The sequence below is a fragment of the Falco naumanni genome, chromosome 1, assembly GCF_017639655.2.
Source record: "Falco naumanni isolate bFalNau1 chromosome 1, bFalNau1.pat, whole genome shotgun sequence".
NCBI classification, from domain to species: Eukaryota; Metazoa; Chordata; class Aves; order Falconiformes; family Falconidae; genus Falco; species Falco naumanni.
The window spans coordinates 90,427,171-90,451,293 of record NC_054054.1 but is presented as its reverse complement, the minus strand read 5'-3'; the positions used below and the strand labels follow the sequence as shown (position 1 = coordinate 90,451,293).

Genomic DNA, 24,123 nt, shown 5'->3' with positions numbered 1-24,123 from the left:
TCAAAGATTTTGCTTTTTAAGCCAATTTTTATTCTATATTCTTTTTATTCTGAAAATCTGAAGCATTTTGTGGTACATTCTGCCATTCCCTCCCTGCCCCAACCCCCTCCCCTTGGTTTGTTTTCTCTCCTGTGTGCTGGAACAGCCACAACTTCTAACTAGGTCTACCTGTATCTTAGGAGGGATAAAGCATATAAAATAATGCCTTGCCCATGCATCTACCTCGCTGCTTCTTTCTCTCTTGCCTTTATGCATAAGTTGATGCACATGCACATGCATGCAAACACGCAGAAACACTGCAAAGTTCCCTGCTATTTTTTCTTTTTGGCAGTGAATTTCCAAGCTTTTCCCTCTCATTCTCCCTTTAATCCTGTGCAGCCGCAATAGCCACCTATTGAGAATAGGATTGTGGGTCTGTGCCTCAGCATGCAGAGAAACTGTGGGTAGTATGCAGCATCTATTTTGGAACAGAAGACCCTTAACCCGCTGCAGACACTTTATTCCACAGCAACACAGATGTATTACATGCCACTGTGCTTTCAGTTGAGCAGTGCAATATAAATACCTGCAGGGTATGAATCTAGTTGCCTTTGTTGTACCTGATGAAGATAACTGCATGCTGCATACACTTTCCTTGCCAGCTCCTTTACTTCAACTGAAACCCATTTACAATGTCACAAATTATCACAGGCTTGAGCCAGCTTTTCAGCAAGGCTCAGTGGGGTACACTTGTTCCAAATGATGCTGTTTGTCTTTGGGCTTATGTGTCTGCAGAAAGGTAGAAGTGGGGAAATCCAGTGCAAAGGCTGGGACAGTGTGTGCAGGAGGGCTCAGGAAATCTTATAGCAGACCTGCATATTGGCTTGCTGTTGCTTTGTTTTCTAGCCTGGGTTTTGGTTTACATAGGAAAAGGTATTTTTTTGACTGTTAGGCAGCATGGTTTTGACAACAAACAGGGCCCCTGAAGAGCAGAAAGACAAAGCCTTCCATAAATATGTTAGTTGTTATCTTTTTCCTTTTCTCCCCTCCCAGCCAGGGGATTGAGGTTACCTCTGGTTATTGTCTGGCATATTTGCGGTGCTGTGCTGGGACGGCAGGGAGGCCAGCAGCCTGGGGTGAAGGAGGGATGCCTGCAGCCATGGAAAGGCTGTGCTGTACGTCAGTCACGCACCAAAGGAGGTGGTTTGCTCTAATGTAGTGCCAGCCTGGCCTGAGCTGAGGTGGGGATACACTGGCCTGCGTTGTGCGATACTGGCTGCACCCCAGCAGGCTGAAAAGCTCTTTGCAAAGGAACAAACCTTTGCCTGGCATTCTCAGGAATTTAGCCCCAGCAATGGATCTGTGAGCCAGGCTGCTCAGCAGTGTTGCCATCCAGCCCCAAATAACCCAAGCTCTGACATTGCAGGGACAGTTGTGTCACTGCCTCCATGCTCCTGGACTTAGCTTAGCCCTTGTGATAAAGAAAGCCTTACCCTGAACTCTCCATGTAGCAAAAAAAAAAAAAAAAAAAGGGTATTTTTCACTCAATATTCCTTGAGTCAGGGATTTGTAATTGTGCAGAAAGGGGTTATATTGTATTCCTACAGCATGGCTATTGTTTGTACTCCCTTAGTAAGATAAGTTGGCTTTTCAGCTGGGGCAAATCGTCAGCAGGGGTGAGCCCACTTCCCCCAGGTGAAGGCCTACTCCCAGCCCTCTGCTCTGGAAGAGGGGGTACCTCAGACCAGGCACACAGCCTTGCTCCCCTGAGCAGCTCCTCTGGGCAGGTGCTGCTCCCCACGCCGGCAGCTCCTCAGCAGATGTCTGCCAGGCCCTCGTCGAGAGCAAGGCTCGCCAGGGTCATTGATGCAAGTGCTTTATTCCTTTCATTATTACAATGCACAGAGAAAGAGAGAAGGGGAGACATTATGCACCTCTGAAAAGGAAATTAACTCCACTTTGAAGTGAATTGCAGAACAAGAGAAAAAAAGACCCAAGAAAAAAATCCTCCAACTCTAAGTGAGGCTGTGCCATGCTGCTCATTGATGGGTCTCAGTCCCCTTATGGCTGAGAAAATATATAGTCGTCTCTTGCCTCAGGGCTGTTTGCAGCACAGTAAATGGACTTGTTTGGTTTAATTGGAAGACAAGTAGTGATTGTATTTTTGTAACCTATTAGACTGCACTGTCTCTTGGTCTAGGATTGCACTAAAAATTAGTCTGGAGTATCAGTGAGGGCCTCATTTCTACTTCCCCTTCATCTCGATTACATAATGGTTTGAAAAAAAAATCCAATAAAAATATCTTGAGTTCCCTTGGGAGCAACAGTGGGTCCCCTGCTGAAAGCTGAAGGAAGCAAAGTTCACCAAGACTATTAGAGAGGGGGGAAAAAATCCAAATGTTCACATAGAGAAAATTAGATTCATGAAAGAGCAGACTTTTTTTAAGACACCCTAGAAAAATAAAAAGCCATTAGAATTCAACTGGGCTCTGCACAATGTTTTCAGATGTGACGCTCTGTTTCCATTTCATGTGGCTGGCATGCCTTTCAGAAGCAGTAAAATGGGACCAGAAGCAAAGCCAAGGTCATCAGATAGGGAATTTATCTAGGCAGACAGGCAAGTTGAGTACCTTGAGACTTGTCCTGGCTCTTGCCACAGGACAGAAATCTCCCCCTGAGCCCTTAGGAAGCTACTGGCTACAGCCTGGTGCCCCAAGGTGATGGGGTTGGGAAGCTGCTGTGCACTGCCCCGGCACCTGCCTAGCCCCAGCCAGACCCTCCAGCCCTCACAAGAAGTGGCCTCCATATTTCGCTGATACCCACATGTTGCCTCTTCCCAGAGTGCTGCTACCAGAAATGTTGAGCTGTGGAGGAGCTTGTTGATCCCCCGGTCATTTGACGGATTTTGTGATGTGCTGACAACAGTTGCTACTTTGAAGGTAGACGTCAGCAAAGGCAGAGCAAACCCATGCAGCCGAGGTCCCAGTGGCAGCGTTGGGAGCTGTTTTAGAAATGCCAAGGAACTGCTGTATTTCTTGGCAGAAACAAAGGCCTTTTGGTTTAGACTGGGAAGGAACAGAAGCAGTGTTTGCATGTGCGATGCTGGGGTCAGTGTCCTGCAGAGCAGCCGCTGTGCCCCCTCCAGACTTTTCCTACCTTTATAGCCAGGGAGTATGTCCCATGGTAGTTTTGTGCTTGTACATATTAAGTGGCCAAAAGCTGGTTATCTTCTGGTTAGGGTTCAAACCTAATGCAAGCCATAGCCTGTCTTAAAAAAAAAATATTAATCTGGTGCCATATTTTAAAACACGATCCTGTATCTTCAGCAGTGTGGTTGGGGAGAGTGTAGTGGTTCGTAGCGAGGCCAGTTCTCTCAGAGTTCTGGACGTGGCATCTGGGTTTCAGAAAGAACTGGTGAAAACCAGACCCAGATACCTGGCTGTCTTATTCTCCTTTGACCTTCCAATTTCTACTCGTGTGAGCAAGGTCTGGTCAAGAAGTGCTAAAGCTGAGAAGTAGCAAGGAGCAGTACCAGATGCTCAAATGAGGACTTGTGATGTGTGTCTTCACTCACTCCTACTTGGGAACACTTGGGAGATGTTTCTGCTCTGTCCAAGGCTTCTGCATTGAAGGTGCAAATTGGCTAGTGAGGAAGGATCACTTCATTTCCCACGTCTGCTGCTGGGGCTCCTGGTGCCTCTGAGTTAGAATGGGGTGAGGATGGGGAGTCTCCAGCTCCAGTATGGATTTGTTGGAATGAACTAATTCCTGTCCCTCTGTCCCTTATCCCAGAAGCAGTAATGCCTCTCTCTCTGGCAACATAGGAAGCACTTGGAGATCCTCCAACTCCAGGCATTTTCAGAGCGTGAAGATGTTTTGGGCAGTCATCATTCCACAGCCTGTATGCTGAGAGCCACTGCATTTGTTGGTAGTTCTGCTCTGCTTTGAGTCTCTGCTGTTGTCTGAGTCAGCTGTCCCTGTCCCAGTTAGCACCTCTTGAACTAGGTCGAGAGCAACCTCCACAGGGACAGAGATCAGATGCCACAGGCAGGAGGGTGGATGTGAAGGCACCACCTGATGGGATGAAGGAGGTCCATGTAAAAAGTGACACAGGTGAGGTCTGTAGACCCTCTGTGTAGGAGAAAGAGCCCTATCCCTATACCAGCCAGTACAGAGCTAAGCTCTCCAAACGGACTGTCCCTATTCCTGCTGTGTGACAACTGATGTAGGTCTCCTCGGCTCCGTGAGGTATTGCCAACATTGCAATGTGATTTTCTCAGCTCAGGATTCCTCAGATTTGTGAGGGCATGGCCCAGGTCCCCACTGTGGAGAGCATGGCATAGAGGGAGGTCATTATGCGCCCCAGAGTGTGGTGTAAGGACGAGTGCAGGTGTTTGAGGGGGCATGGCTTGCTGGGAACACATTGGAGGACTATCCCAAGTAGGGGGGAACTAAACTTCTGTGTCCACATTCTAAGGACCCTGGACCAAACCTTATGGGCGGGAACAAAGAGAGCAGAGCATCAGCATGAAAAAGGAGGTGGCCACACGAGAGTGCAGATGTGCCAGGTCTGCGTTTAGCCCTAATTCTCACCCTGTTGCCAGGGCAGACATTAGTACTAACATAGCCTCACTCCCAGTACCGAAATGTTCCTGGACCGGCTCGTGTAAATGCCTATGGAGTTAAAACTGAACTATAAAATACTCAAATGATATAAATCCCCTTGGTGGCGCTCAGGGTCCCAGACAACAGCCCTGCCCAGAGCAGCCTATGTGGGTTTGGGGTCCTTGCTGACCCTGTGGGGTTCAGCAACCCACTGCAACCCAGCTAGGCTTAATCCTCATGCAGAGGCTGGCAGGAGCAGGGCTGTCTGTTGTCCCCTTCCCTGTAGGTCTCCAATGCAGCACGGGGAGGGATATTCTTCCTCCTCTACTTTATTTTTTTAGTTCTTCCTTCACTTGAGTTCCCTTTGTCACTTCCATGAAACCCAAGGGGATTTAGTGCAAGCTGCGACTTTTCAGCACAAGCGATCCAGCCTCCAGGAACAGGCTGGACAGCCTAATTTAAAGCAGAAGGAAACAAAAATGAATAATAAGTGAGACAAGCAAGCAGACAAAAAGCAGTCATGACATTTGCATAAAGGAGGCAAGTGAACAGTTGGCAGTGTGGATTGAAGAGAGGGTTTATGTTTTTTTCATGTAATTTGAGACTCTAATGATGGACTTATGTTGCCCGCTCTTCCTTTTTTCTTACACCTTACCTACTAAAGGAGGAGTTCTTGATGGGTAAGTGGATGCTATCCGCAAGACACCAGGGAATTTGAGGTCACTTGAGCGCATTAGCTGTATCTTCTTTAGGGGGTAAAAAAGCACACAAAGAAGTATCTGTATACCTTTTTTATTTCCAAGGGAATTTTCTTTTTTCCCCTTCCCTCTTTTTTCTTTTTTTTTTTTTTTGTTTTGTTTCAAAGTGTTTATTTGCCAGTTTTTACTTTGTACAGAAGCCCTTACATTTTATTTTATTTTTCTTTGCTTATTTTAGTGACATTCATACAGCCTCTTTATTACAGAAGCTTTAAAAATCCACTTATTTAAGATTTTGTTTCATTTTTGTTTTCTTTCCAATGATTATGCAGGGGGGGGGTTATGTATATACCCTTTCCCCCCACACCCCTTTAAGGTTAAATAAGGGCTTTGTCCTCTGTTATACTTTTTTATTTAATTAGTTATTTTGATTTTTTAGTTGCCCGTTTACTTTGTTGAATTCTTTTGTTTAACATGAATCGCATGCTGATACTCTTTGCATGATCTCTAAATCTTCCCGTTATCATAGCAGGGGGAAAAGAAGTTTCTTCTTACTGTGGATTTCTTTCAGGGATATGTGCTTTTGTTTTCTTCTCCTCTTTCTTCTTTTTCTTTCTCTCTCTATTTCTTTCTTTCTTCCTTTGTTTCTTTCCTTTTGTTTCAGTGCATCATGATGGTAAAATTTCTGGGTTTATTTAAAAAAAACCAAACAAACAAAAAAAACAAAGAAAAAACAAAAACACCCCCCCCCCAAAAAAAAAACCAAACCAGTTCAAACAATGCCAAATGGCTTTTTTGCTTTCAGATCTCTCAGTCAGGGTCTTCTGCTGACCTCTTTACCAAAACAGACAGCTCGCCTGGCAACCTAGCCAGCCAGAATGGAGAGTATCATGAATATGACTCAGGAAACGATACTTCCTCCCCTCCCTCCACTCAAACGAGCTCATCCAGGTCAAAGGACAGCCAGGAGAAAAGAAGTCTAGTCCATGATGGCTTTGGCCATGCCTTCTCGTCCGGGAAGCCCAAACTGGCCAACAGCGATAACAGCTCTGATTCAGGAAATTCCTTCACCAGTTGCTTTTCCCAGACCAAGGGAACAGCTTTGGAAAATCTGTCTCCAGATGCCCAGGGACAAGACCGAAGGTCAGTGATTACCAGTAGCTGCTGCTGGCAGCCAAATACCTGGTACATTGTTGCTCTGTATCTCCTGCCTGCTTGCCAGTTGCTGTGGTGAGCAGTCAGGGAGGTTTTTGTGGTCTGGAGGCAGTTAGATATGAATTAGACCCACGGTCTTGCCAGTCTGGAGCCCAGAACTCAGCAATGACCAATACTGTAGCCTGAGGAGGACGATGAAAACCTAGCCATCATACCCCTGGACATGGCTTGTGCTGGCTTTTCTGGCATTAATGTGGCTGATTGCAGGGTTTGGCCCCAAGTTGAGCTGTGTCCTGAGCACATCCCTACTCTGCTGGGCATGACCATGTCAAATAAAAGAGTCACTGGCCCTTCTGGTCAAAATCTGAAAGGTACGTCAGGGGTTGCTGTGCTAATTCTCCCCCTCTGCTTACTGCGGGGAAGGGAGGCTGGGTTCATTTTCACTAAATCCTTTATGGACTGTTCTTTCACCTGTCCGATGAGCCAAATGCAGCCTGCCCCATCTCAGCTCATTCAGGACTGGTCCTGGGTGACAAGATAGCATGTCCTGCAGGTGGGGAGCACAGAGAGGGGCAAGTACCTGGCTGGCTGCAGGGTAACACAGCAGCAGCTCTGGGGGGGGGGGGGCAGGGCACAGAGCGTCAAGGCTGGGGACAGGAATCAAACCGCAATCCAGTGTTGCAGGTCATCATCAGGAGAGGGGAAGAGATGCCAGCCTCCATAACTGCCTCCCATTCCTGGGGGTTTGCCAGGTGATGCTGGGGATGAAGACAGTGAAGTGCAGTGGCTGGTACCCAGGGCTATGCTCAGACAGTGGTGTTAGGGACCTCTTCCACCTCAGGTCTTAAAGGCTGAATGTTAGAGCCAGGATGTGGTCTGGAGGTGGGGGCAATGAATGAGAGAGGAGAGGGAAGCCAGGGGAATTTTGTTAGAAAGAACAAGCCCTCGATTTTCAGTCAGAGGGTAAAATGTTAGGGTTGTATATAGTTCTCACGTTGTGACTCCAGTGGGATAACTCTGCCTTCATATGGGTGGAGCTGGGATTGCAGTTGGCCCTGGCAGTCTGGAGGCTGCTTGCAGCTGGGCTGTAACCCCATTCGTACCCAGGGTGCTTCTGGGAGTGGATGAATTCACGCAGCCCTGTCCAAAGGCAACATGCCCACTTGTGCTGCTCCACAGCCGGGCTGGAGCACAGGCTCCTGCCCTGCCATGCTCTGGCTTTCCCTTGCTCCAGCACTTCTCACCTCGCTTCCTGCCCAGGACCTGCACTGCTCGCTGGCCTGATCCAGGCTCTGCCAACCAGACACCTCTGGTGTGTTGGGCATGAGGCAGAAATGCTGCCCCTCACACCACCTGAGACTTCGTCCACAGCCCTTCCCTGGCACAGACTGGAGGGTGAGCTCCAGGGTTCTGACCCACACATGCAGGGTCTCTTGCAAGAGCAGCATGGGGAGCTGGGAGGGGTTTTTTTTTATCCCCAGTTGGGAATGGGAGGATGGGAGTATTTCTTGGCTGGAGCACGGTGCTCCCCTTAGCCAGGGAGCATAGTTCAGCCAGAGCTTGAATGTCTATCCAAATATATGTTCACAGAGGGTGCCTGTCCTTGTGTCTCAGCTGCTCGGAGGAGAAGAAGCAAAACTTCCTCCCGTCCCCAACGCCCAGCTCCCTGCTGAGGCCGTGCTCCCGCAGTGAGTCGTACACCAGCACAGGCAGATCCTCCCCTGGCTCCAGTCGCTCCCGCTCCTCACACCGCAAGGCCTCTCCCAGGTACTCCCGAAGTAGGTCCTGCTCTTCAGAAAAGAGGTAAGGCCAGTTAAAACAGCCGTCTCTGTGACCCTGGGCAATGTCTAACTATTGCAGGCTTGCAGGCTGCTTGCAGGGGGAGGTAAAACAGTTTCGGGGGTGCCTGGGGATCCACGTGGCTTGGCGTGAGTTGGCCACTGAACTGAGCCAAGACCCTGAAATATGGGGCAGCTCTTCCCCACCATGAGCTGACATTCAGAGGTGTCTGGTACAGCCTCACCCTTCAGTATCTTTAACTCTTCTATGGTTCTTGCCTATCAGCAGGTCGTCTTCAAGTTCCCCCAGCTATTCCTCCAAATCCTGCAAAAAAAGTCCTGGGAGCAGGAGTTCAAGGCCTCGTCGGAGCCCCAGTTACTCCCGTTACAGCCGTAGCAGGTACAGCTGTCTCCTCATGTGATATCTGCTGTCTCACACTTTCTCACTGCTTCCATCATTTTTTTGGACTCTAGCATGCTTGCTGGCCCCTGCCAGGCCCACACTGCTCCTTCAGCTTCCTCACTGGATGCTTTGGCTCTCAGCACTGGGCTGAGAGAGAGCAGGGGGATACAGGGTAAGACATACGGCAGTGTGTTATGTTGGCCTTCAGTCAAGTAGAAATTTATTACCATTTATTGCCCTACGGCTGATGCTGACTGCAGAGGGGATGAGCCTTTCCCTTTCTGTGAGAAAAGTGGATTTCCTATAGCCAAGGACTGCCCTGCCAGTATTGATTCAGGGAAATTTCCTTTTGGAAATTTCAGGGAAACACTTTTGGGGGTAGGTTGCTGGGAGGGAGACCTGGCTTTGAAGCATCGTGGTATCTCACAGTTGGAGAATGTGGCAGGTGAAGTAGCTGTTCCTCCACTCCGAGCCCTTGTGGGGGACAGCCAAAAGCGCACAGATGGCTGCTGGGTGATGTTCGCCAGGGCCTCGTGAGTGGGAGATGCTCTTCTCTGTCACGCTGGTGTAAATGGTGGGCAAGAGCGTTAGGCTCTGGTTGTGTCTGCCCACGGCTTTTATCGCCCGAGGAGCCCATGCCAGCCAGCAGCAGGGCTGCAGCCCTTGTCAGAGAGGGACCTTATTGCGGTAGGGAAAGACACTCTGTTTTTCAGAGTCGTGGGTCTGCCAAAGAGTTGTCAGGCCCTGGGAAGTGCCCCTGCTGCGTGGGCACATGCCAGGTACCTTCATGCTGACACTCACACGCAGGCTTGCAGAGGGAAACACAGGCCAGGCAACTCTACTCCCTCCACATCCCATTGAAAACACACATCTCCCAGCTCAGGCCTAGAGATGGCTTTGGGCAGATTTTTCTGGTAACATTTCTGCTGCTGTGAAAATTTTGCAGCCTTAAAACATTACATTACCGGGCTCTGGTTCTTGCAGGCTGTGGCAATCCCTGCTCTGGTGTAGGAGAATATTCCTGCATCTGAGGATCAGACCCTTGACCTGTAGCGCGTTGCTTTGTAGATGACATTGAGCAGGGTGTATGAAGTCAGCTACACTACATGGAAGGGCCTGTGCTGACATGCATGGGAATTTAACAAAAGAGAAAACCATAGCAACACCGGCACTCCTTCTGGCAAGCCATGCAAAGCTGCACAGCCTTGCAGGGATACCAGGGCCCTCTGCTCACGTGGGGCTGGCTGGCAGGGTTGTTCTTGCCTGCTTCTGCAGCGTGACCAGCAAGAGCAATTTTAGTTAGAGCTAAATACAGAGTGCATCCACAGACACAGGTACGTGGAAGCCATCATAGCTTGGCAGCACAGGGCACCAGGAGACACTGCTGAAACCCCCAGACTCAATTAGTGCATGTTTGTGTGTCCAGCCAGCTGGGTGTTTCTTTGTCCAGCTAAGCGAGTGTGTGCAGGGCTGATGCCACCAGAGCACTTTGCTTAGGGTGGTCCCTTTGGGAGCCGAGTATCCTCCACTCATCTGTGCCTTCATGCATGGGTCATTGCCTCCACATCCAAAACCCACCCCACAAAAAGCCAGCAGTGACAGTTTCCAGTCTGTGCCTTCCCCAGAGACCGTGAGCGAGAGCACAAGTACAGCTCCAGCGAGAAGGAGTCGCACAGGGAGCGTGACCGGCAGCAGCGGCGACGGTCCTATTCACCTCTGAGGAAACGCAGGAGAGACTCTCCCAGCCACCTTGAAGCTCGGCGTATTACGAGGTAAGGGGATGCAGTCTCATCGTTTGGAGACAGGCTCAGCTGCACTCCCCAGGGGGACATGGGCTGTCCTTGGGTCCCAGCTGCTGCCAGCGGAGGTTTCTCCAGGAGACTCGTTTCCCTGAGCCTGATCAGCAGGCCCTTCCGCCCCTCCTGGAGCTTGGGGATTTCCAGCTAGAGATACGGGGCAGATGGAGGGGGAGGGTCTCATTTACAACAGCTGAGGAAAAAAGGCAGATGAAGTTAGAGCAGGCACTCACCTGTCAGATGCCAGGGACATTCCCCCACAGGCTTTTTGTTTCACCCTCTCCTGTGGTAGATGTCCCACACTGTAGAGAGAGTCAAATACTGGCTCTAGCCTTCACACCGAGGGCTCTTTGGGACAGCATCAAGCAGCTCCCAATCTGAGACTTGGTGCTTGGGACATTCCCTGGGGCTTGAATCCCAAGGCCTGTTAGCAGCCTGATCTCTTCCCTTTTTTCTTTTAAACAAATACAATGACATTTTTGGGGAGCGCTGTGCAGAGTAAACACTTTTTGGATATTTTGACAGTAAATCTGTCCTTGTGTTGCTGGTAACCCACATCTCTCTGTCCCCACAGTGCCCGCAAACGCCCCATCCCCTACTACCGTCCCAGTCCCTCCTCCAGCAGTGCCAGCAGCTACTCCTCCTGGTACAGCAGCTTTAGCCGCTCCCCAAGCCGGAGCCGGAGCTACTCCAGCTACCGGACAAGCCGAAGCCGAAGCTGGAGCAGCAGCAGCACCGAGGGCAGGAGCCGCAGCCGGAGTTCAGGCCCCAGGAGCAGCCGCAGCAGGAGCAGGAGCTATGACTCAGGAGGCAGCTCCAACAGCCTGCATCGCTAGGGAGTGCCGCTGACGGCTTATGCGCCATGCAGGTGTCACTTCTAAATTCCTGGCATTCTCCGCTTCCTTCCCACCTACCTGGCCATCGTTAGCAATCATCCCTGATACTGATGTGGCAGTGCCGGGTCCCCCTTCCCCGGTTCAAAGTAAGAGCCCTCCTGCGCCTGGTGCAGTCCCTTCGCCACCTGTCAGAGTGGGTGGATCGGACCCAGCTCCCCAGGCCAGGGCTTGGAAGAAAGGTTGGTGCTTTACGGAGGGCCTGCCATGACAGACCTGCACCATCCTCCCATCTCCCCGTCGCTGCTGCTCTCCAAAGCACTACCAGCTGCTCCAAAGGAAAGAATTCAGCTCCTTGCTGTTCTGCCAAACCAGGAACCAACAAATTAATTTCTTTTGGAGGGAGACACCCAGTTAGGTAGGAATTTGCTGGGAAGCTTTGGTGATGAGTGGGGGTGACCTGTCCCCCCCAAGGCAAATATCAGGTCCCTTGGGTCTCTCCTCCAGAATTTCTGCCCACTCTGCAGCAGGCCTCTTCCATGAGAGAATGTTTATTTATTGCGGGTCAGCCAGTCCCTGCTATAAATAGAAGGCTAGAAATCCCTCCTGACGTAATTCCTGAGGAAAAAACGGCCATTCCCTCTCTTTCTCCCACCCTTTCTACTAAGTACCAATCGTCTTTCTCAGGGTGGTTTTATCCCCCGCCCCCCCCCCCCTCCAGCACTGTGGCTTGTTTGCAAACAAACTGCTGCGGTCTGAAGCAGACTCGGGGCTGGTGGCGTACAAGGGAGAGGGGAGCTGGCATCATGCTATCATGCTGTGCTCCGAGGGCCAGGTGACGGTATGGGGGCAGGGGCCGTGGGGTTCCCTTCTGGGAGGAGCCCTCTTGCAGTTTGTGTTTAGGTTTTTCTAAAGGGAGCCTTGCCCTTGGAGCGCAATGCTGGTGGGACCGTGAGGAGATACGGAGATAGCCACACTCTGCGGTGTAGTGAGAGCACGCAGCATTAAAAGGCCATTGCACAAGACGAGGGACCCCAGTCCCCCTTCCTCATAACAGGCAGCAGTTTTCCAGGAGGATTTCAGGAAACCATTTCTGCTTGAGACCCTCAGGCTCCCCTGAAGGCAGCATTGGCAGGCGCAGCAGCCCCGTTGCCTGGCCGGTGCCAAGCTGCAGCAGGGTACACTTTCACCCCAGTTTGTTGCTGGGAGGACAGAGCAGTGCAGGGGGACAGAAAGGGCCCCCCACTAATTGCCTGTTTTTCCAAGGAGCCGCAGGCAGCGGCAGGAGGGCCCTGCCTGCCAGGGCGGCCCTGGGGCTTTGTCTCCCTGCCGGGCCTGCCAGCCCAGCTGCCTGCGCAATTACTGTGTTTTGCAGGGTAACAAAGGCTTCTCCCGGCACAGGCTGAGCTGGTGCTGAGGAGTTTCTTTCTCTTACAACACCTGGGTGCTAAGAGACGCTAATTTGGGTTTAAGACTTCCCTCCCTCCCTTTTTCCATCCCCTCCCCTTCCATCCTGCATGATTATTAACAAGTTTGGGCTTAATGAGTCAAGGAGGTGTGTCGTTTAAGTGTCACAGAAAAAGGCTAAGTGGAGCCAGCATCTGCTGGAGGAGGAGAGAGGACAGAAGGAAATACAACCCTCCCTGGCTAAAGAGTTACCTGCAGCCCCCCTCATGCTGCTGGCAGCAGGTGAAGGGGCAAAGCCAGAAGCAGAAGGCTGAGTGCCGTGCAGTGTTCTGGGGGAGCTGGATGATGGCCTTAGCAAGCATATAAACCTGTTATCTGCTGGAAGGTACAGCAGTGTGGGGTGTATTTCCATCTGGGTGGTACGAGGGAAAGGTTAATGCCAGTGATCCCTTTTTCCCAATATTTTCCTGCTGCTGGTCTCCCTTGTCCTGTGCCTTCAGCTCCCAAAGCCCCCCCCTTTTCCCAGTCCCTCATCCCTTGCCTCGCTGTCTGCAGGTAATTTGAGGATAACGGTGGTCGAGGCAGAGCGCTGGGCGCTGGTGTGGTCAGTGGCTCGGTGGGGACGTGTGCCTGTCTACAGGGAGGCCACCTCGTACAAGAGAGAAAAGCATTCCTGGTCAAGCTGAGCAGACGCTGTAGGGCTGTGGCTGAGGGATCAAAGATGGGGTGATCTTGCAGTGGGGTGCCACTGCCTTCCCTCCTGCACTGGCCCGGGCAGTGGCCCCATAGCCATCTTCTGCAGTGAGCTCCCTTCTTGTAAAGGGCTGGCAACTTCACATTTCTTCCCCAAAGACTCTCTCCCCATTTGACATTGAAACGCCCCATCCTCCTACTCCCTGGGACGACCCAAAGGCCGTGGTGGGAGCCCAAAACCCAGATCTACCAGTGTTTCAAGAGCAGCCTCGTGCCCCTTAACACCCCCTAACGCACACGTGCGTCTGTAGCAAGGAAGCAGTGAGCCAGGAGGTCGAAAACTATGAAAGAAGAGTGGCTTTGTGCAACTGGTGTAAATATTAGACACTACGCTGACTTGAGCTCCTCATGGCTGGGGACGGATGATTGAAGGACCACATCAGGGTCAGCAGCACCTGCCGACCGTGGGACAGGAGATGACTCTGAGTGTTGCATGAGGCTGATGGCGACTCTTGTACCCGTCTAGCTGATCTTTGCTTCAAGGACTGCCTCTGCTCGTACAGTCCATGCCAGCTAAACGCTCCTGGGGTTTCCTGAGCAGACTTGTGTTGGAGTAAACCTCTTAAATTATTTATTTATTTATTTATTTATTATTATTATTCTATTTTTAATTGTATGTCAGAATGGATGCAGGTGGTCACTGTTACTAGTATTTATTCTTTTCTTTTTTTTTCTTTTTTTTTTCCTTTTTTTTTTTAACCAATAAGTTATTTTTTGATCTCTTTGTTTGTTTGAATGTATCCATGCCACTGGTCTCATGTAAAGGTTTACAGCGCCGGTCCCTCTTGGTGAGGTGGCTGGAGGAGTGACGGTCACTCCTACTGCCAGTGTGTCCCTCTGCACTCTCTGGAGCAGGGCAGAGAGTTGCAATGGACAGAGGGATGCAGGGCAGAGCTGTTTGTCTGTTTTCATCTTAAAATCTAGGGTTTACCATTAGATTTGTGCAGGAACGTGATGGATGTGACCATAGAAGTGGGTCTAGGACCTTATGGAGGTGATGGCAAGGGTCTGCTCGCTGGCCAGCCGAGTGACAGGGTGTTTGCAGTGCTGCAAGGGGAAGTCTCGCCCCGGTCCGTGCTCGTGCTGGCTGGGTGCCAGCTGGCTGCCGTTGCTGTTTCCCTTGGCTCCGCAGCCAGCGCACAACCCGAAACCGAGCTGCTCTGCACAGGCACCGCTGGTTTCCCTGGGAGGATGCCGTCGCTAGGACTCCCCTGCCGTGTTTGTCCCTGCGCAATGACCCACCCATGGAAAAACTAAGGAAATGAGACCGTGAGAGAATGATCCGTACTGAAGATGCTTGCAAAATCCAGCCTCTGGTGACAGGACCTAACCAAGTCTGTGTGTGTATGTGTACGTACGTGTAAGTGCGTGTATATGTGCATATACATATGAGTTTCCCTCAGTGGTGGTATTTATTTTTTAACTTATTTAAGATCTTTAGTACAACTTGGAACATCACCCTTCCCATCAGTGGACAACTGGGTTTTCTGTTGGTTTGCGTGAAGCCCGTGAGCTTTTCTGTCTCTGTGCCTTTTGCCAGCGCTTTTTTAAAATTCTGTGTTGTTTTGCTCATTCATTGCTGTTACGGATTTTTGCTCTGCGTTGGGCATCTCAGATTGCTGCTGGTGCTCTCTGCAAAGGGCAGTGTTCGCCTGGTGGAAAAGCAACTCTGTCATTTCGATGTTGGTGAATCACTGCTTGCCTGCAGTTGGCCGCTTGAGGGATGCCCGGGGTGGTCACAGCCTCAAGGCTTCAGGAAAATAACTTGGCCATTTTTTGGAGGCCCTGTCTCAGAGGGCTTTGCTTTGCTCAAACACAGAGGCTCCTTCTCACCCACAATTTTGTTTCCATCCCACAAGCACCCCAGTTGCCTTTCCCCAGCAGAGTGCACACCGCCGCACCCACTCCCAAATGTCCCCCCGACCCCAGAGTCATGCTGTCGGCTCTCCCTGCTCCCTGGACCTGCCTTGGCTCTGGGTGTCACACGAAGCAAAGTTGTCCCACCCCCCCCAACCCCAGCGCTGGGGCCAGGCTCCAGAAAACCCAGCACAATCTCTGCAGGTTTGCTGGAAAGCAAAGATAAGGGATATCTCAAAGCACTGTTGCGTTCTTTCTTTTCTTCCTGGGTTATAGCACTCAGCTGCGCTTTGCTTTGTGTTCACTGTATTTTTTCTCAATGTTTTTGTTATTTTCGGGGACTGAATTTGTACCAAACTTGTCTGCAACAGCCAATCACTGTTATTTTGCTATGCATTGTACGTATATTGAACAGGCTGAGAGGACTTAGCCTCTATTTAATATTTATTTCTTCTATTTATTGAGCGTTACTTTAAAAAAAGCTATTTGGGTCTTGCCATTGAGTCCACGAAGGTAGGAGCCGTTGAGGTGTTGCCATATGTGTTGGAGAGAGGTTATCAGAGAGGTGAATTACTGAGGCTGTCACCTGCCAGCATGGAGGCATCTGGCAGACAAATTAGGCTCATTTGGAACTCAACCGCCAGTGATTTAGGGAGGAACCTCGTTTAGATGGAGATGAGCGAGGCAGGGGGAAATTCTTCATCTTGGACCAGCTTCTATTGACAAATCACAACCCCCTGGAAAGGTGCTGGTGTTCGGAGGTGACAGGCCAGCTGTGGCAGAGGAAAGAACCTGCTCTTCCTCCTCGGTACCGCACAGGGCTGCTTGGATCACCAAAGATCCCTGGAGATCTCTGATCTCCCACTGCTGACCCACTCTTGGCTCTCAATGGTTGTTGGGGGAAGGGGGGACTTGTAGCCCTTTCATCGATGCGAGGAAGGGGATGCGGTTGAAGTGACTTGCCATGGTCTCTACCAGGAAGCAAGGATGTCCACCCTGCTCCATCCTGAGGCCCTCATCCTTGCGTCATGTCCTACTTTGCCCCCTTTGCCAAGCTTTGTGCCAGAACCAGTAGCTTTGCCTGGATGTGAACTTGGGAAAGGTGGCCAGGGCAGAACTGGGAAGGTCTCTCCTGTCATCTCCGACATGATCCGGACCTTGCTGCAGGCATCCATCCTCAGCTTTGAAAAAAGCACGGGATGTGCTAAAAATCACCACCTGCCCCAGTGCCACTCCACCAGCGCCGCAGCCCTTGGCCTCTGCACCCGAGTGGGAGGTGTTGGTGCTCCACGGGCTGGCGGAGGGTAGACGTGGCTCTGGCATCGACCAGCGTGTGCCCATCCTGCCGGGCGCTCAGCCTTGGGGCAATCGGGATATTTGTTTGAGAAAGGGATGGATTCAGGTGCCTAAGTGAAGACTCTGCCCTTTAGTGTCCAGTGGGGGTTTATTACCTCTTTACCAGAGAACGATTCTCATGACTTTTGCTGCTACCTGGAAGTTTGCACATGATCGGGAGGGTCTCCGAAGCACTGGTAAATCTGCTGTTGTAGCAACAGCTTCATGGTCAAGCGTCCTGACTTTGGGGCTGTTGCCTAGAGATCAACACCCTGAACCTCACCAGCCCGGGGGCAGCTCTCCGCCTTCGAAACCCAGGGGATGAGAAAAAAGTTTAGAACAAAAGCCAAGACGTGAGAAAAGCCACGAGGGAAACAGCGTCTCTGTTTTCTCACCTGGTGGTTGATTCCTTACCAAATGACACCGGCGCATCTGTTCATTTGACTTCGTTGTAAAACTCCCTTTGCTCTCCATCGAAATGCATACTGTACTCTTTAGTCTTCCTGGGGTATTTGAGTTGTTAGCCTGGTTAGAAAAAGGGTTCCAATAAAGGTTCGGACAGTATTTCCTTCTCATTGCAGCCCCATTTGTCATGTTCCTTTTGGATCCGACTGCGTGCAGTGGGATATTTTGGGTTGTTTCAGCTGCTCCACAGGGAGAGGCATGTGCCTCCGCTCCCAGCTGCCGAGGGCTGGCTCCTCGGGGCGCAGGCTGAAGCAAAAAAAGTTGTGGGCTAGTATTTCAGGCAGCACTCCCTTCCCTGCTGGGCCAGGCTTTCGCTGCCCTTTGCCAGGCGTTTTGGATCCTCCCGCCCTGTTCTGGCACCAGTAACCCCAGCCAGAAATGCGGATGGCTCCCCATGGAGGTCGCTGGGCTCAGCAGTGCCCTCGCTGGGGCTGTGCCCTTCCCTGCCCGCAGGGTCCTGCTGCAGCCACCTCACCCCTCTCGGTCAGCAACAGGACGGTGGGGACACTCGGGCACCCCAGGTGATGCCCCTCACCCTGGGTCCTCCCCTGGACTGGCTGGAAGAGCCATGGGGGAGCAGTAGGACTGGACCAGGTCCGCAGGCTGATCCCCACAGGGCCCAGGTGGGCACCCAGGAAGGCTCGGGCTGCACCGCAGACAGACGGGGCAGCGGCCCCGTGTCACTCGGGGAAGAAGGGAGGCTGCAAGGCTGCCTCAGGCTCCCCAGAGCGGATGTCATGGGGCCAGCTTGGTGCCGGGACACAGCCAGGAGATTTGGAGTGACAGCAGGAGCTAAATTGGGATGGCCCAGAGAGGGCAAGAGCCGGCGGGAGGGGACATGTGACTAATCGGGATAAACAAGGCGACAGGGAGGATTCCTGACTGGGGAGGGAGGATGGCCCGGAGCTACAAGGGGAGACGCAGGACTGGAGATGTTAGGAGGCTCCTGGAAGTACAGCAGGATCGTGGGGCTACCTGAAACCTCCTTGGGGCTTGTCCCCTCTCCCTGTGGGCCAGTGTTTGCCTGAGTGGGTGCAGAGCTGGGTGCTGGGGTGATCCCGCTCCCCAGCCGAGGGGACAGGTGCCCAGCTAAGCTCAGGCTCGGTGTGTGGTGATGTTCTCCAGGACACCCTGCTGTCACCCCCAGGCAGCATGAGCCCCCAGCGGGCAGGGGCAGCCAGGCAGGACAAGGGGATGGAGGGGCTCAGCCTCATCCCCTGGCAGCTGCCTCCCTGCACCCAGGGGTGCTCAGTCAGCACCTGGGACCTCCCCAGGCATCTCTAGGCACCCCCTTGGTCCCCAGGAGACCCCTGCGATGCCTGGCTGTCCCCATGCATAGGGGGGGCGAAGGATCTGAGCACAGGGGAGCAGCCCTGCCCCGTGTCAAGGAGAGGCAGCTCCCTCCCCCAGCAACGCCGTGTTGGTGCAGCGTGATTAATGCTGTTGGAGTGACCAGCGGCTGAATTGCTGCGCGGCCTGTGCTGCATTAAAGTCTTCCTGCTGTAATTAGTTCCATCAAGTCTATTAGAAAAATTGCAGATGCTGGAGAGAAGGAGCATGAGGCAGAGCCAGGAGGGAGGACGCGGCATGAGGAAGTGGTCCTGCATCAGCATGAACCTCACTGATGACATCCCGTCCTCCAGCGCATCCCATCCTCTGGTGCATCCCATCACCTTCCTGAGCCGTGCCTGGACCACCTCCGCAGGGAGCCCCTCGCTGCCACCAGGTTAGGGTTAGGGTTAGGGCACCCTGCTTGCGTGGTCGGGACGGCGTCGCCCAGGTGGGTGCTTGCTGGGAGCTCACAGCCACTGCCGCCGCGCCTCTTCCCACGGCGCGCTGCCCGCTCCCTGCTGCTGCCCTGTAATTAGCCCGGCTGCCACGCGGCTGTGATTAGCACCTCACCCTGCCTGCGCACGGGCGATTGCAGCAGGGTCGGGGCATGTGGTGGGGCGAGGAGGAGGAGGAGGAGGAGGAGGGCGAGGAGGAGGTGGGTGCTAAGCAGCACCGCAAGGACCCTGCCCATCTGCTGCCTGGGGTCCCTCTTCTTCCCACCTTTGGGGGCCATTTCTCTGGGTCTGACCAGTGAAGGTGGCTGAGGAAGCAGAGCCGGAGCGGGACACCCCTTGGAGCACGGCTTCCCTCTTGCATCCCGCAGCCCCTCTCGCACCCGGGCTCTGTGGGCAGCCCTGGGCGGCCATACGCTCCTGGCCACGAAAGGGGTCCATCCCCTGCCCCAGCATCCCCCCAGCATCCACGCATGGGGTGCCACCGCCCTCCCAGCGCTGTGCCAGGGGTGCCACCAGTGACCCATTTCCTGGTACAGTGGGCTGCTTGGTGGCACGGGGACACGTGGCTTTACAGTGAGGGGAGCAGCTTGGCCCAGCCCTGCTGAGGGGTTATTTTTAACGGGTGACACTGGGGTGAAAGCAGCCAGCTCTGAGCTTGGGGGCTATTTTGGGTGGGTGGACTGGGTGCAGGGTGGTGGGAAGGGGCGGTGGGGGCCGGGGCAGCTGCCAAAGTGCTGTGGCCCTGCAGCAGCCAGGGTCCTCGGACTGGCAGGAGAGGTCAGCTGTGCAGCCCAGATTCTCCACGGCTGTTTCATCCTCTCCAAAATACTCGGCTGACAGGGCAGGAATTGCAAAACACACACCCCCTCCTCCCAAATCCATATAAATAGCGCTCACCCGACGGCTGGAAGGTTACAGAAGTTTCTCGGCTCGGAGCTCAGGCATTTATTGCAGCTCTCGCCCGGGAGTGGCAGGGAAAGTCGCACATAAAGTGCTTGGGAGCGAGAGGGGAGAGACAAGCTTTTTAATCTTGGGATATTCGGTTTTATTTTTTTTTTCCCTCTTCTGCGAGAAGTTTTATTTTCCTCTCCCCGTTCCCTGGGATCAGAGCCAGACAGGAAGCGTTTTCTCGCGGCCAGAGAGCTCCCTCCGTCCTTCCTGCGCTGCTCCGGCTCCCAGTGATTCAGCCCTGAATTGATTTTCTCCGTCGCCCTTCACCTGGTGCTGGAGAAGGAGGGGACCACCCCTGCGGCGCCCACCCGCAGCCGCACGCCTGCATCCCACCTGGGGTGGATGCGTCTCCTCCGGGACGGGCTCCCCGGGGAAGTTTGCATCCAGGAGCAGCTGCACAGAGGCTGAGGCTCCGCGGGAGAGCCCCAGGGACGCGCTCGGACCCCTGCGAAGGAAGCCATGGCCGACAGCCAGATGCCCTTCTCCTGCCATTACCCCGGCAGGCGCAGTGTCCGTGACCCTTTCAGGGAGCCCGGCTTGACCTCGCGCCTGCTGGATGATGATTTCGGCATGTCACCCTTCCCCGGGGACCTGACGGCGGACTGGCCTGACTGGGCTCGGCCCCGGCTCACCACCACTTGGCCAGGTCCCCTGCGCACCGGCATGGCCCGTGCCTCCACCATGGCCCCCGGCTACGGCACCCGCTTCGGGGGGTACCCCGAGAGCCGCAGCCCCGCGCCCTTTCCCCGCGAGCCCTGGAAGGTGTGCGTCAACGTGCACAGCTTCAAACCCGAGGAGCTGACGGTCAAAACCAAGGATGGCTACGTCGAGGTATCAGGTGAGAGCAAAGGCACTGGGGAGGAGGAGGATGGGGCATGAAAAGCGACTGGGCCTGCCCAGCCCATGCTGGCTCAATAAATTGCCATAAAATGCAAAAATCACCTTTACTTTAAGCCAGCAGCAGCAGCCCCAAGCTTGGGAGCAGGGCCAGGGCTGCGGCAGGGCTTTGGGGCAGCCCCACAGGCGGTTTGGGGGTGCCACGGGGGACCCAGCTCACAAGCTGTGGTGGTTTGCTGCAAAAATGCAAAGGACGAGCCTCCTTTGGGGTAAATCTCCCCACTTTCTGCCCTGGCCGGCCAGGGAGGCACCGCTGTGGGCTGTGGCACCCTGCAGCGAGCTGCCAAGAGGGGCCCCAGCTTGGCTTGGTTAATTATAGCCGGGGTGAGGCACGGAGGGAGATTCCCTTTAAAGGGGCCGAGAGAGAAGCAGCTTGTGCTGGGAAGCAGGGCCAGCCACACTGCAGTCCCCTCACACACACATCCCCCAACCCAGCCCCAAGAGGCTCCACCTGGGGACAAGAAACCAGAAGCCATCCCTAAAAATTCAATTAATGATGGGGACAGTGGGTGCAGCGGGCACCACATCAGGGGGGGGCACTGGTCCCCAGCCCTGAGCATCCGTTTAGCCCAGCACCAACATCCCACATGGCCCCCGAGTGCCCCGGGCCAGGGTCCCCAGGGAGGGGCTGGGGGCTGCCGTGCAGCATCACCCTTGGTATTTATTTGGGGCTTAACGGCATCGCAGCAGAAACGCTGCAGGTCGGGGAGGGGGGCTGGGCAGCTGCCAGTGTGGTCTTAACTTCAGAGATGCTCCAGGCACAGGACCCTCAGCCTGACAGCACGATGCAGGGAAGCCCATCCTGGGGAGAGGGAGAAGGGGGGGTGCTGCCACCTCCAAAGGTTTTATTATGTCTGGGGGCTGTTTTCTTAAGCCCCAGCTCTTGGCAGCCTGTGAGACCCCAGACTCTCACTGGAAAGATGAGTGTGCCGTGTCCAGCATCTCCTTCCCAACATAGGAGAGCCCTCCCCAGAGGGAAGAGTTGGCACTGGGAAAGGGAAGCAACTCCTCTGAAAACTTTCCTGCTGGGTTTTGTTGTTGTTGGGGAAAAAATAATCTCCTGGTGAGGTGGTGACGTGGGGTGTTGCCCTTCCCTGCAGGCAAACACGAGGAGCAGCAGGTGGAAGGAGGGATCGTCTCCAAGAACTTCACCAAGAAAATCCAGTAGGTAGCAGCCGGCCCTAGGGCACCCACCTGGTAACACAGCTGAAGGAGCTGGGGTGGGGGGCGCTGCCACGTCCCCTCAACCAGCACCCAAATGTCATCAGCCTGCTGTGGGACCCTGTCGCGGCGGCGTGGGCAGCGCAGGGATGCCACTGGCAGCAAAGCGCTGAGCTTTGCCAGTCCCTGCGCCCCAGCTCAGGCATGCAGGGACTCCAGAGCTGGTTTTTACCCCAAAATGTGCCCTCTTGCAACATGTGCCTGGCTGGTTCGGGCCACACAGTGATTTCCCGAGGGAGGGAAAAGAGATGGAGGTCTTCTTCTGGGTGCTTTGCCAGCCTCCTCCAGGCCTGGGGCTGTGTTTGGAGCCGGCTGGGGTGCAGGGAGCAGGAGGGGTGCAAGGAGCTGCACTCCCGGTGCCAGCACATCCCCAGGGGTTCAGCAGGGCATGATGGGCTGACACATCATTGGCCCCAAAATACACCCCTGTGTGTGACTGTATCTATCTGAATGATGTCAGTGAGATTGCTATCGCGTTGACTCACCGCGACAGCTCGCTTTGGCAACAACAACTGGCAAAGGGCAGGGAGGCGAGGCGAGCCCCAACCATGGCGCTTCACCCGTGCTGGGGGGCTCGTGGGGTTACCGGGGAGAAGCAGCAAAGGCCAGGGCATGGGAAGGGTTTCCTCAGCTGGCGGCAGCTCAGCTTTGCTTTTCCATCCCGAAGGAGCCCTGCGCATCCCGAAGTCCCGTGGGAAAGCTGGGGCGAGCACCATGCTCCCTCCCGCTCGCAGCTGCAGCGGCTCCTTTTACGGGCAAGGTTTGCGGCTGACGCGGGCTGCGGCGCGGCGATGATTTACTCCTGCTTTGCAGAAGTCTGGGCGGCACAAGCAGCGGGCGACATCCCGTCAAACACATCTGCCGGGGAGATTAAACAGAGCACCCACAGGGGCCAGACAGGCCAGGAGGCCGCTTTAAATATCCCTGGCACATTCCCGGGTGCTACAGTAATAACACTGTCTTTGCTGAGCCCCGCGCCGGGGCTGCTGGCTCGGCATCGGTAGTACCCCATGTGGTGGGGTCCTGCCTGGGCTTCCCAGGGGTCGATGTCCACCAGGGATGCGGCATGTTGCGAGCTGCAGCCGCCCTGACCCCCCCCCAGCTCCTAAACCAACTCATCTTCCCTTCCCTCCTACAGGCTGCCCTACGAGGTGGACCCCATCACTGTCTTTGCCTCCTTGTCACCGGAGGGGCTGCTGATCATCGAGGCGCCCCAGATCCCCCCCTACCAGCAGTACGGCGAGGGTGGCTGTGGCAGCGAGATCCCCGTGGAGAGCCAGGAGGCCACCTGCGCCTGAGCAGCCACCTGTGTCCCTGCCGTGTCCCGGCATCCCTCCTCCCCTCTCCCCTCTCCCCCCGGACCCCTGCTCCCTGGTCCCCTGCGGCGCGGCATCTGGACAGCCTCCGGCGAGGGTGATGGGTGCTGCTCACAGGGACGGCAGCACCCGCCACCCCACGGGGGGACCAGCTGAGAGCTGGGACACCCATGCTGGGTGCTGGGCCACTGTCCCCGAGGGCTTGTAGCAGTCTGAGGTGCCGGTAGAGATTCTGTGCCCATGGGGCTGAGCGGAACGGATGTCCTCATTACAGTTATTGTTTTGCTCTGAGTCGCTCGGATGGGGTATTTATACCAGTAGCAAAAAAGGGCCCTTTTTTCCCTAAAATTGACATGGAATCCCATAGCCCTGTGTCTTTTCCTCCTCCGTGGGTTGTTGGGTTTTTTTGAACTACATCTCTGCAAAGGACGTGTGTCTGGCAGCAGAGCTTGACGGCACGGCCTCCGTCCTGAGAAACGCAAACCGTCCGTGTGTTTTGAACATTGGTTTTGGGGTTGTTTTGGTTTTATTTTCGTCTTTTTTTTTCCAAAGAGGATTTGTGCTTTTATTTGTCAGACCTGAGGAATAAAACCCAGTTGATGTTCTTAGCCTCTGCTTGTCTCAGCTGAGCCCAGTGGGGTGGGCGCAGAGCTGCGGGAGGGTGGTGGGGAGGAACGGGGGGATGCTGCTGCATGCCATCTCCTAGCCTGGTACAGGATCCTGCCCATGGGGGGAAGAAGGGGATGTTTGCACTAATGGGCTGCTGTAGCATTTGCTTGAGCCTTTTCCGCAGCCTGTGAATGCCAAGTCCCAGCGAACACGGTGCTGAGGAGGCACTGAGCCCCCTGAGGACCATGGGCTCATCCTTTCCTTACCCTCTTGAGGGG

The 24,123-nt window shown here is 54.0% G+C and overlaps 2 protein-coding genes across 4 annotated transcripts in view; both read left to right on the top strand.

Annotated features, from left to right (window-relative positions):
* The window catches only part of SRRM4 (serine/arginine repetitive matrix 4), a 50,116-nt gene extending 32,942 nt beyond the window's left edge, over positions 1-17,174 (top strand). Inside the window, exons 8-12 of one of the 3 annotated variants that reach the window (XM_040605740.1) lie at positions 6,088-6,425; positions 8,052-8,240; positions 8,502-8,615; positions 10,244-10,390; positions 10,989-17,174. In XM_040605740.1, the coding sequence (XP_040461674.1) occupies positions 6,088-6,425; positions 8,052-8,240; positions 8,502-8,615; positions 10,244-10,390; positions 10,989-11,250 (1,050 nt within the window). In that variant the 3' untranslated portion in view covers positions 11,251-17,174. Of the gene's footprint in view, positions 1-6,087; positions 6,426-8,027; positions 8,241-8,501; positions 8,616-10,243; positions 10,391-10,988 lie in introns of all 3 variants that reach the window. The other 2 variants (XM_040605732.1, XM_040605722.1) reach the window with 2 other exon arrangements.
* Positions 17,175-19,777: 2,603 nt separating this feature from the next.
* Positions 19,778-23,826, top strand: HSPB8 (heat shock protein family B (small) member 8). Its single transcript, XM_040605707.1, has 3 exons — positions 19,778-20,640; positions 21,800-21,863; positions 23,059-23,826. The coding sequence occupies exons 1-3, from the start codon at positions 20,262-20,264 to the stop codon at positions 23,216-23,218; spliced, it is 603 nt and encodes a 200-aa protein (XP_040461641.1). The 5' UTR covers positions 19,778-20,261; the 3' UTR covers positions 23,219-23,826.
* Positions 23,827-24,123: the final 297 nt, after the last annotated feature.

Coding starts and splice junctions, on each gene's coding strand:
- HSPB8 (XM_040605707.1), top strand. CDS start 20,262: ATGGCCGACAGCCAGATGCCCTTCTCCTGCCATTACCCCGGCAGGCGC. Junction 20,641..21,799: donor TGGCTACGTCGAGGTATCAG/GTGAGAGCAAAG, acceptor CCTTCCCTGCAG/GCAAACACGAGGAGCAGCAG. Junction 21,864..23,058: donor AACTTCACCAAGAAAATCCA/GTAGGTAGCAGC, acceptor TCCCTCCTACAG/GCTGCCCTACGAGGTGGACC.